Here is a 13,141-nt window from a genome sequence, read left to right on the forward strand (position 1 = left end):
GTTGATCAAGCAGCTTAATTTTCATTGCCACATGACTTTGGCTTTCATAAGAGACATTCTTAAAAGAATATCCAGTGGTACTCAGATTCAAACATGCACTTATTTTTTCTGAAAAAGAAGAATCTGTGTTTTTCTATGTCATATTTCTGCTTGTTTTACGAAGTGCACTGCTTCAACTGGGAATGCACCAAGTGGCTGAGCCTTTGCTTGATGAGACTTTGGACTGAAATGTGATGATAGAAAACTATTCCTGCTACACTTCTTCTTCAGGGTATAATGACTTGAAAGCAGATATTGATTGCAGCACATTGAGATGGCAAAGCTGTACCTAGCATACAGAATCCCATTGGGACCTATCCGGAGAACCTCAGGTTTATAAAACTGGAAAAATGAAACTGTTAAAATGAGACATAACTACCACAGTTCTTGTTATTCCGTGAAGTACTAAACACTGTGTGGCCATTTGGAAAATAATTCCACCAGAAATGAGCACTTTTAATAAATCTAGTAAAAAGTGGAAGAAAGCCATGCATGACATTAACACAGTCAATCCTGGAATTTGTACACAGGCCAAGATTTTCTTCCCTCAGAAAAATTAGAGATGAACTGGCCCTGCTCTCTTCACAATAGACTGGTTGTAAAATTTAATACAGCTGCCACAGTTTCTCTGTACTGGGCTGCAGCAAGATGTGTACAGATTCAAGACATAGTGAAACATGCATTCATTAAAATGGAAAGTCAATTTATAGTTCATTAATTTCTTTGTAATTGCAGATGCATGTCCCTAGTGAAGCATATAGAAGTTGAAAGCATCTATCTCAAAATGGCCTGTCACTATAAGACAACATATTCTCAACATAATTTCATACAGGAATAAGAATTTGTTTTAAATAGCTTTGCTTTCTGACTAAACTCTGAATAAGAATTTTGGATTAAATACGAGTTTGAAATAGAAACACTGTAGAATAATTAGTTCATGACTGTGCCATAGTTAACAACCCAAGGATTTGAAAACCTATATTAACAGAAAAATTGTTTTCAGCTTTTCAGGTTATTGTCACCCTTCTCATTCTATAAAGCACTTCAGCTACAGTTAGTACGTATATATCAATATTACTAATTTCTAAAATACTACCCTTTCATTTTGGATATACTTACTTAAATACTGTAGCCTAAATTCTCAGGCACACTGAATGTCTCCCTCAGGTTTGTTATATATGCGAAGAACAATATTGTCATGACTCAGTCTTTTGGGAAACTCTAAACTGCTGTTGTAGAGTACCAATTTTATGGCATATACAGTGTGTTATTCAGCAGGAGAATGGAAATGAAGGTGTGATTTGTCAGATTCTCCCAGGAACACTGCCATTGAGGGAAAACCCCTCAAGAAAACAAATTTGCATTGAAAAATACATTAAACAACATTAATGTTGCAAAAAACACCTGTCCTGGGTGTGAGGCTGCTCCATTTTGTGCATAGAACATTTGAAAGGTTTTTTTAGGCTGGTTTGTGGACAACTGAAGCATTCATTACTATGCTTAAACCAGAACCAAGAAGTAAATCTGCCAGGCAGTTACCCTCAGGATGGTGAACTCTACTGGAGATCACTCCAAATCCTTTAGTGTCAGGGGTACCTCTGGGAGAAGTACAGCAGCTGCTTGGGAACACAGCAGGAATTCAGGCCCTGCAGAGAAGTCCCCAAGGGGCTGACAAATGCTGCCACTGGGAGCTGTTATCCCATTATTACAACCCAACAACACCTGTTACAGTGACATTGCTCATAAAGGTGGTCACCAAAAGAGAGCACAACTGCAGCTGACATATTAGCTGCAGCTATTCTCTAAGTCTTGTTACAACAAAAAGCAACTCCTGAGGTGGGAAGGGGTAGTCATACTGATAACACACAGCATGGTGTGTTCTTAGTAGACATATGGCAGAGAAACAGAGGGATAAAAGCCATCAGGAAGACAAAAGGTTCATGTCACCTGCATAGGCAAAAAACCCACAATGTACGCTGGCTGCCATGGTAGAGCCAGTGCAACATGTACAGAGTAGATGGAAGTTCTTTCCAGTTCCTGGGGAACAGCACAAAGGCCCCAACATCTGCAGAAAAAGGCACGTTATTGATGAGCAGGCAATAAAGTGCTTTACCTTGTTAAACTAAATACATTCCACAATGGGAACTACCATATAATGGTGCAGCCAAAGAAACTCTCAATGTCAGCCAAAGGTTCTGCAGTGGACTGATGGAAACCTGTGTGTCCCTGAAATAGGCCCAAGTCAGAACAGTTTGAAAAGGGTAGCAGCAAATCTCCCAGCTATTTTTACAGCAGGAAGAACGAGACCAAAACTGGACGTGGGAAAACGCAAAGACTGGTTTTACCTGTCCTGTCTCTAGTGAAACCCAAACTAAAACTAGACAAGTATGCAAATGTCAGATTTCAATTCACTAGTAAGCATTTAGACCAAACAGTTTCAGAGAAAATTATCACTACTTGTAAACTATTCAACACAGCCAGAAAAGTCTGCTTTTCTTATCATCTCACAAAAGCCAACCAGCTATAGTTGGTGGTAGGGATGATATTGTTATTTATGAAGTATTTGCAAAAATGACCTTCTGTTCTGTAAACAGGAGACTGATATTCTAGTATTCAAAAAACCTGGAGTTTTGGAAAAGTATGTAAAAACTTAGACATTTTGCTAAGATTATGATGTCATTTGCCTTGGCTTGTCTTTGGGACTTGACAGTGCTACATAACCTCATCTAGGCTCCCTTTCCCAAGAAAGGTTGGAGTTGAGCTTTCAAGGTCCCTTCTAACCTGGGATACTCTGTGATGCTATGATTCTATGATTTTCTCTCCTTTCCCATAAAAAAAAAAAAAAAGGAAAAAAAGTGTGTCTACCTGTTATAGAGAAGAATATCGGGCTTCCAAATCAGTCCATCCGGAAAACGAACATTCTTCACTCCTGGGTATTCAGACACATTCCACTGTAGATAATGATCTGTCCAGTACTGAGCCATACACACAAAAAGTAGGTTAAGTCATCTCATCCACTGGTTCACTGTAGTTCTCTAGGGACTGGATAGACTAAAACAATAGGTGTTCTCTTGGTTCTGTTTACTTCAGGCAGTGAAATGTTTTTGCAAGGGGAAATTAGGCCATGAACAGTTCAGTGGAACAGGTAACAACCTCATTTCCAGTTCCCACTGCAGTGCACATAACAGTCTATACAAGATCTGGGGTGTGCTTGTGTTTTACTGTTCATGCTGTCTCAGGTGCCAATTTGGGATTAAATTGCTCTTCTAATTCACACAGTAACTACTTCTAATTTTTTTCATAAATTTTACATGCACTTTTACATTTTTACTTATTTCAGAGAACAGTAAAATAACATATATTTACTTTAAACATGCTTTGAATTTGTCTAGTACACCATTAATAGACAACTAATAAGCAAACATTTTTTCTTTTTACGTGTACACAGGCCAAGAACAGTGGCTTCATTTTTTGCAGTAACCAAGTGGTCTTCTCATTGCAGTCTTAACACGTTCCATATTCAGTATGTGCTAAGGTGAATAAACCAAAAGAAATGGAGAATGTATAAAATAATCAAGAATTTCCTTAGGGGGAAAAAAAAACCAATCTCAAAAAGGATAAGGATGCTGTGGGATAAAAGAGAAGGAAAATAAATGATAGCTTTTTGAGTATGAATTGTTGTCTGTTTTCCTGGTAAGAAATCATAGCAACTATAGTCATTGTAGCTCAAAGCCAAAAACATTTTATATTTGACAGTTTTAATCTTACTGTACAACAGGCCTGTAAAAAACCCCATGAGTTGAATGCTTCTTCCATGTCAAATTTTCTTTGTGAATAAATGGAACAGCCATGCTAACCTTTATAGGTCAGCAGTGATACACATATATATATATATATATATATATCACTCACTTGTTTCCTAAGGCCTACCACAGTGCAAGAGAGGTGCCCTATATAAAATATTATGATAAAAGAAAAAATAATACACTTAAACTGACTGAGCTGGTTAAAGAAACAGAAAGGTGTAAAGTTTCTGCAGAAGCAGTGAGATTGCCTGGAATAATAAAAACCTTCTGTAAACCTTTACTTAACCCAAACAGTGACAGGGATTTAACTAATGGCAAATTCTCATCCTGACTGCCACAGATGGAGAAAGCTCCCCATATCACTCTGTCTCTGCAGAGCACAAAGTTATGGTAGAAATGGAGTCAGCAAGTTAAGAAGCATCTTGAGTCTAAGGGATAATTTAACCTTCCAGAGAAAAGAATTTCAAAATAACCTCACAAAATTCTTGAATAGCCTATTATTTGTTCCATTTATTAACAAGTGAGTGAAAATTAACTACTGTTCAGCAATGCCATGAGTAGCAATAGATAGGGGTAAGTAGTAAGAGAGCATATGAAAATCGGTGACAATTTATAGTAACTAAGAATTGCAACAAAAAGGTAAAATAAAGCCACTGTTTGAAAAATGAACACCCTAGGTGTGCAAAACAAGCTGGGAAACCAGCGGAACATTAAGAAACTGATGTTCCAGATCCCATTTTAGTCATGGAACTGAGATAGAGAATTTGGAGAAGTAACATGAAAACTTATAATATTCAGTTAACTTCTGATGATGACCTATGTTTAAACAACATTTTGAAAAATGTGGGAATAGCATGGCCACTTTAATAAAAATCCTCTTGCAGTTTCTTAAGGAGACAGTCAACAAAGCAAGAAGGAGGGCAGAGACACTCATTAGGACAGTGGCAGGAGCTCCCAGGGATGATGAACCTTTTTGGAACCATTTTTCCCCAAATCATAAGAATCAGCTGACAATTTTCAGAGTGCTGGTCAGAGCAGCTACTGCAGATGAAATGCATTTCTTGCGTGTTCTCTTTCACAATCAAGTGATTTACCACAACATAATGGCTTTGTTGAAATGAGTGAAAGGCACTTGTACCTGCAGTTGCTCAGCCTGGGACTCTCAGGTCACCATTACCCTATGACAATGAAGACTTTAGTGTGACTAAATCAACTACAATGAGTTCATAACTTATTTAGATGTAGTGTCTCAAATTCTTTAAAGTTTTCAGAAACACCTGAAACATCTAGACCTAAAGCTCAGCCTTATAGTTTGCCATTCAGTTTAGCTTTGTCCACTGTGCAGCAAGATATAGAACAAAAGCCTGACAGTTTTCTAAAATTCAAACCTCTTACCAGATTAAACTCAAATATCAGAGGAAAAAACATACTTTGTTTCAAAACTTACCATTTGCAGCCAGATATTTGTTGTTAATACTTGATTCTTTTCATCCTGGGTAGAAGGAGAAGAGGAAGAAGAAAAATAAAACAAAGATCAGCTTAATACCATACAGATAAAAGAATACCAGTAAATATATTGGACTATTGTAAAATAGCCAGTTGTGCTAAGGTTCCTTTCCAAGCAAAGAAAATCACTGCCTCTCACTTAATGCAACAAAAGTTTTCACAGGTAATGATGTTTTAATGTTATTTCCTGGGTAATGGTGTTTTAATGTTATTTCGTAGTAGCACTGTCAGTCAAACTGTTTCCTGAGGGCATCCTTCTGCCAGACTCTACCCTGGGGCTCCCTCTTCAATACAGAGTCTCCAAAGCAAGCCAGATCACAGTGGGGGTGCCTGTTCCACCTTTGTGAGAGGAGCAGCCCTCTCACTGATTAACCTTATACACCAGGCATCTGCAGGTAGCAGAAAAAACAATGAACAAATAAAGTGTGACTAAGTTCAGATGGTGTGTGTTGGGGCCACACCGAGCAGGTTCCTAACAGGCCAGGAGCCCCACTGACACCAGTGGAACTGTACAGAAAGTGTTGTATCGGCTTTAGAAAGCTGTTGTCAGGGCAGAATGTTAGTATTATTATTCTGCCTGGAACAGTTCCAATTTGAAGGCCTTTCCCCTTGCCTCCTGTGATTATTTGATGTAAGCTCAGGTGACACAACTGGCATCTTAATGCTGAAAGTAATTAAAGAGCTTAATTATTTGCTTCTCAGACACAGGAAAATCTTGGTGACTTTTTTCTGTGGAGGTACCATCTCATTATCCACCTGGGTTATGTGAAGCTGATGGAATATACTATATAGTCCGTATTACACATTCTCCTGTGTGAACACACAGTCCCTGTAACACCACTCAAAGTTCCATTTACACTCTAAAAAAGTGTCTTAGGAAGTTAACTCACCTGTACAGCAGCAACTGCCAGAGTTGTTCATATGTCTAGAGCTCTGAACTTAAATCTGTCACTCTTGAACTTAAATGTTGTTCCTAAATGCCCAAAGATGGCTAAAAAATATTTAATTGCATTTTGTACCATAAAAAAAGCTTTTTTTTTTGTTAATATAATTTACTAACAGCTATTATTTTTTACTCTTTTGCTGTTGCTTTTGTGAATTTATAACTGAAGAGAGGTCCTGAGAGGCCATTAATTGAAACCATTTTAGATCAGCACAACAGTAGAAAGTTACACAGCATGTGAAATCAAGTACTCTGCAAGGGATAATGACAAGGGAAGCTTTTTGAGGAGCAATGTCAGTAAATGTATTGCAGTGTTGCTAGGTTGTGTATTATCACAACTAAATATACAACATATAAAGAACTAGAAATATTTTAGATAAACATCAGTAATGGACATGAATAAAGTTTGCTCTTGAATGCACACTCTTATCTTGCTTTAAAATGAAAAGTAAAATAAAAATTATAAATAAGTACAGACCACAGCTAGTAGTTTAGCACCTTTCCTCTCTTATTTTCTGCTTCATCACCTCCATGAACCTCAAGTGAGTATCTCACTTAAATGGCATCCTGGGGTGACAAGTCTAACCATTTAGTTTCAGAAATCCACTATTAAGCTGCATTGAATTTTCATGCTGAAGGCATTGCTGAAGTGTCAGGCAAAGCAGTAATTAATTTGCAATAGTAGCTGTTATTCTCTACCATATAAACATTCATTTGGAGCCTCTCTCAACAACAACCTGCTTGTAGCATTAGAGCACAACCAAACTCATTTGCATGGGATTTTTAATTTATGACTGGAGAAGCAAACTTTAAGAGATCATTCACATGAATTAAAGTCTAGCATGAAGTGTTGCACATTAAGGACATGTAAAACCTATACATGTTTCTATTCATCATAACCAATTTGAATCAGATGTAAATACCACCAATGGTTACTTAACATCAGAAGTTTGACACCATTTTCTCAAAGCTCTGTGTGCTGTCCCAGATGAATATGACAAGTTCCTATGATGCAATATTCCAGGTATTGCACCTGAGCAAAGCCAAGAGCAGTGCTGCTAGGTAGCTTCTCCACAAGGCAGACAACAGTTTTGTTGCTTTTCACAGGCATAACTGGCTACTCAGAAGGACAGAGCAATTCAGAATCCATTGTTGTGGGAAGCTTGTTTCGGGACTATTAGCTGAATGGCACATCCTCCTGCATGGTTAAACTCTGAATTAAACTCACATTTTACTCCCAGTGTGATCTCTTCCTACACATGAATGGCCTCAGCCTTAAATTAGTGATGTTTCAGAAAGTCTCTTTTCAGTAGCAGGAAAAAATTGTACTAAAGCTGGAGTGTTGCTGATGCTTCAACTACTGATAGGCCGTGGGAAGCTATTGTCAGCCCTGAGCCCACAGTACAGGCACATGGACTAATTTAGGAGTACCAGGATGGAGCTCTACTATCAGCCAGTGCACATCACAGAACCAGGCTATAGAGCCATCACTGAGCAGTCAAACCAGCACAGCTGAGGGGGACAGCAGACTTTTAAACCAGCTGTGCTGCTGGCAGAATGATTCAGCTGCCACTGCCAGGCAGCTGGGCACAGGCAGAGCCATCACAGGTTTGCCTGCAGGAGACCCTGCAGACACGTTCTGAAAGCCAGGAGTTACTCTGAAGTGTGATCTTTCACTCAAACCTGCCCAGGAGAGGCTGTCCTGAGAGCATTGGAGCAAACATAACTTGTGTAGTGAACACAAGCCCTAAGTAAGGAATGACTTTCAAAAGGATGTCAGCACATGTAGTATCCACCCTAGAAAACTTATGCAGCAAAAAGCAAGGGGAGAAAGAAGTAAAATAAGCCTGAAGGCCTATAGACTGGCAGGCAGTGATGTGCAGAACCTGGCAAGAAACACATGCTTCCCAGAAAACTTGCATTAAGTGACTAAAGTCTATTAGCTGTAATTCTTGCAGTTCAAATCCAGATTATTTTAACAGAGTTGAACCTCACCTAAATTACAGAAAAAGTAACAGCTCCTTGAACTCGGCTTCAATGACTTTGAACCTTAATAAAAGGCTTTGTAAAAACATTTTAAGATATCACTTGTTACAACATAATGCTGGGTTCCTGAAGCTAATAATTGTAGTCTGAAGTTAAAAATAGCCCAGCAGTGAGTGAGAGACATGTAAGACACTCCCATTACAGATTTTCACTTTTGTTTGCTTGAATGTCATCCTACTGAAAGCAGCAGGTTAGTCAGTTCATTAGCTCTTATTGTCTCAGCACTTGCTCATTAAACATTCTCAACATCATTTGATTCACAAAGCCAAATTACCTGTGCCTAATGACATTTTCTCCCCCATCACTTAAAACCCTGTTATATTTAATTCCTGCTTCACACAGCTTGGGGTTTTCTTCCTGTTCATTTTTAGGGTCATTTACTGAGCTCACTAAACTGTATGAAGTGAAAAAGCCTGAATTCTTATAAAATTAGTACTGAAAAGAATGGGCTGCAGGGTGGGTTAAGCACTCATAAAATGGCCAGGTGACAAAAGATTGATGCTGTGTCCACACTTCAGGCAGCCATAAAGTCAAGAGGAATGTGAGATCCTCAAAACTTACGGAGAACAGAGAAAGGGCTTTGCTTGTGCATTCCTGCCCATCATCCTGCTGTACACCAGCACCCTGGGAACCTCCAGGTGGCCAGAGCAGCATGTGGTCCAGTTTCACCCACCTGCATCCTGTCTGAAAGCAGCACAGTGACCTCCTAATGTTCATAACACTAAGACAATGGGGGGGGGGGGTCTATTGCACTTCTCCCCTCCTCACGTGCCAAGGTCAAAGCTAAACCTTTCTGTTAAAGGTGGCTCAAGGATTCTTAGTGGTGCAGGCAAAACTGAATTTTGCTGTCTCGGGGGTGAGGATAAAAATCAGTCACTTATAAAAGCCAGCCTGGAGTTTCTGTAAGGAAACTGAAATAAAGGTGCAGCTGCTTGCCAAGGACCACCTCTGATCATCCACAGGTGGGGGCTGTAGCACAAGCAAGTCTTAATTTTGAAGTACATAATAGAGGGTACAGAGTCGGGCTGCCCAGTTGTGGGTTTGCATTCATTGCTCCCACAGCCTAAGGCATCACCTACATTGCTAAAAGGCAAGATAAATTAAAATGCAAATGCAAATGGAGTTAAGAATTTTGGCGGAGGTTGCATAGAAAAGCTACACCAAGGGTTGTCAATGTGAAACAGGTTTCTCAAGCAGCATAAGGTTGAAGAAAAAGGCAGTGTACAGGACTAGTGAGATTAAAGAAATTTGAACTCCTAATATCTCTTCTCTACCTGACTTCCCTTTCACCATGAAAGGATAGGTTACTGGAATTGCCCTCCACTTCCCCAGTAGTCAGCAAGAGACCTTTTTATGACAGGAAAATGGTTTTGACTCAGCTTACAGCACACATTTCCACTTAAGCAAAAAATACTGTATAAAGAGGCATTACCAGTGTATAAATAATATTAATAATATTCCATGATCCAGCACGTGAAATTCAACACCAGGAACAGACCACAGAATATTTCTGATTTCTTGAGAAAAGGTGCAAAATACCAGAAAATGATTCAATAAAATGTCTGAAGTGGAAAATACAAGTTTTCACTGTTTCACTGCATTTTTGAGACCACTTCAAACTTGAACACACGTTTCTATTTGGTGTTGTAAATTTTGCCATATTGGTGACATTTTTGTCTAAAGGGAGAGCTCTGTCATCTATGACTTAATCTTGCAGTGGTACAGCCTACTACTGGGAAGCAACACTCCTTCAAAATTACAGCAAACTGTTGTTCAAAGGGAGTTTAAGATGATGTGTCACTTCACAGCCCAACCAGTGGTGTACCAATTCTGCATGACTTGGCCTTGATTTAGACCAGCTTTACATCAGCTGCTAATTTACCCTGATTCTGTTGGTGCAGAGGAGTTCCTGAAAGTTGCTCTTCATTATTTTATATTCAGCTGCAAACTAGTGATGTTGGTGAGAGTTGAAGGTGTTCAGGACATCACTCTTCTTCCACATTCCACTTCAAAGCCAAATTCAGTCCCAAGGCACCTTCCCAGCTTGCATGATACCTGCCTGACTCTTCTCACCTGCTAACTCAGACTCTGGCTCCTTCATATCTTTAAGGATGAGATACTGCAGCTGTGCTCAGGATTTAGTTAAATACCTCCTGTAGCGTTAAGCTGAGTTTTGCAGTTAAAGCTCTAAAATCCAGCTTGGAAATGTCCTCCTTACTTTGTGTACTTCTTAATGTTTAATTTCCTCTAGCTTTTTTTTTTTTAATCAAAGAATTAAACTCTGAAGGCCAACCAAAACATGAGTAGTTAATTAAAGTGAAATTTGAAAACTTCTTTTCTGTTCAGCTCTTAGGTTTATTAGATTTGTGATGGATGGCACGTGAATGGCTCTTCATACTCTGCATGCTTGAAGGTCCCTGAAATATAGAACTTCTCAGTAGAATGGGTAAAGTGGAGTTTTGTTGATGGAGATAACACAGACTAGCACAGGTTGTTACCTTTATCCACTTTCATTTTTCAAGAAAGCTGACTTTGGACTGTAAATTCAATGAGGAGCAAGGCAATAAATGGCTATTCTGGGACTGAGATATTTGGAATTATAGACGGGAAACAGAGTTTCCCTCTAGGAACATCCCCCTCCACACTCTTCCCCCAGTCCCTGCTTTCATTTCTGATGCAGTGAGTAAAGTTTAAGTCTTCAAAATCTTTAAAATTTTTCAATTTGTTCTTATTTCAACCCACAAGGTTTACCTTTTCTTTCCCATTCTCCTCTCCTCCCCACCAGGGGAAGAGTAGCTGAAGAGTGTTTGTGAAAGAGTTGAATCCAAAGTGTTAGGGTTATGATTGTTGGATGCTTTGACTCAATTTTATAAAAAAATTTAAAATATTTGTAGGAGAGGGTCACTGTTAATCCAGTGAAGTTTCCTCTGTGGGACAGGTAGGATTAAGGTCTAACTCAGAACTCCCATTCTATTTTTTTATTGTTTTGTTTCAGAGCCATGTTCTACATTCAATAGTTCCTCTGTCTGGCCATATTTACTAGATCTCTCTCTTGTATAAATTAGAAGTGGGCCACACTTACTAGAAATATTGCTGGATAAATCAAACATTCCAGCTTAAGTTGCCCCTCCATAGCAGAGTGCTCTTGCTGTTACTTAATTCAAAATATGACATATCTTCATAAATGTTTCCTTAATTAGCATGTTAATGTTAAAGTTCATTATATGGAAGCTTTATTTCAAGGCAATATCTACTTAAAACAATTTCCTTTGAAATGCACCCATCTAGGCTGGCCTATATATAGACATGTAATGTCATTTTGTTTATTACTTTATGACGTATGATATTTAGTGGTTGTTGAACATTTTCCTGTCTTGACAGTTTGCAAACATATTCCTTCCACCAGGAACATGTGAAATTCTTCAGAACTACTTATTATCCTTTGGTGGTTTTTTTAATTATTATAAATGTGACTATATGAGTAGAAAATCAACAAATGCTTTGTTGGTTTTTGTCTCATTTTGTTTGGGTTTTTTTTGTAAAATTGCTTTGTATATCTTCCTTCTAACCTACAAGCATATTGTTTTCAGTAAATCAAACTAGACTAGCTATAGTTCTTGTCTATTTTGAACACTTGAGCCAGCACTTACTTAATACAAGGTTTGCTATGAGTTTACACAGCTACAATTCAGATTAGTGACCATAGAGTTTGACCTGTATGTAAGCCTAAAAAACATGTGGATTTTCAGTTGTGTGTTGTGCCTGGGTATTGAAGCCTGGAGTTCCTCTGTCCCATGCACTGTTCATTTCCACAAGAAGGAGAGAAACAAGAGCAAAGAAGTAAACCTGAATACAACAGACAAGTTATGCTTATAACTAAAGTTCTGTGAAAGTTGAAAGGTTTCTAGAGTTAAAATGCCAAAATATCTAATTTTTTTCTTAAAATAAAAATTAGAAAAAATGTAATTTGAATTTTACCTGACTTAAGGTTGGGTTTGGAGCATGAGGTAAGGAGTCTGATTGCTTTGCTTAACTTAATTCAGGTGAAATTTGCCTGTTTTTTTTTTCTCACTTGTGTCATGTATGCTCTATTTTGCAAGTCTGAAAAAGGGCAGCAGTTTCTCCACACCAACTTATCTTACACATCTTTGCAAGAAGCATTTGCTTTCTCCCCAGTTACTTTAACTTGCTTTAAAAGAAAGGCAGAGTTTGCTCAAAACCTACCCAGGTCTCCCCAGATGGAGGCAAATCTGACACAGCAGAAAAGCTGTTGCAGAAAGAGCATAAAAAGCCAGCTGAACTCTGAGCAGAGCCTCTGGCTGAGCAGCCTTCTTAGAATGTGGGAAAGTCTTTGTGTTCCAGACACTCTCTGGCAAGTTTGATAACTGTGCTGGCCGTTGACTGCATCAGGGCTTTGTCCTGGCAGGGGCTGCAAATGTATTATCACCAAGTTTCATAGAAAAGAAGTGGATATTATAAATATGTGTAAGAGCCTCATGATGTACCATTCTTGTTACCATGGGGACATAATTGTAACAGCAACATTTTTTCTTTTTTTTTTCCCCCAGTACATCATCGTTAACAAGAGATTGTATTTAGATATGAACACATTCATCTTTACAAAAACAAGCAGGGATGAGGTGTATGAAATGAGCAGAGTGGAGCATAACCAATAACATACTTCAGCACATCTTGTGTGAAAAAATGTTTGTTGAAGAGCAAGATGGGGAGGTTGCGTTTTTCAAGTCACCTTAAGAATTCCCATGATTCACTGTAGGTTTCACTCAGTTCAATTGTTAAA

General features: G+C 38.6%; 2 protein-coding genes across 3 annotated transcripts in view; one reads left to right on the plus strand and one right to left on the minus strand.

Moving 5' to 3' along the window:
• THSD4 (thrombospondin type 1 domain containing 4) overlaps nucleotides 1-13,141 on the plus strand; it is a 414,123-nt gene that overhangs the window by 378,735 nt on the left and 22,247 nt on the right. The window lies entirely within an intron of this gene.
• The window catches only part of LOC126637004 (neuronal acetylcholine receptor subunit alpha-7), a 39,915-nt gene that overhangs the window by 12,802 nt on the left and 13,972 nt on the right, over nucleotides 1-13,141 (minus strand). The window contains exons 3-4 of the mRNA XM_050309864.1: nucleotides 5,293-5,337; nucleotides 2,905-3,014 (exon numbers count right to left, since the gene is read on the minus strand). Coding sequence (XP_050165821.1) covers nucleotides 2,905-3,014; nucleotides 5,293-5,337 — 155 coding nt within the window. The remainder of the gene's footprint in view (nucleotides 1-2,904; nucleotides 3,015-5,292; nucleotides 5,338-13,141) is intronic.

Source organism: Myiozetetes cayanensis, unplaced genomic scaffold (assembly GCF_022539395.1).
Source record: "Myiozetetes cayanensis isolate MyiCay16 unplaced genomic scaffold, myiCay2020 scf14, whole genome shotgun sequence".
Taxonomy (NCBI): Eukaryota; Metazoa; Chordata; class Aves; order Passeriformes; family Tyrannidae; genus Myiozetetes; species Myiozetetes cayanensis.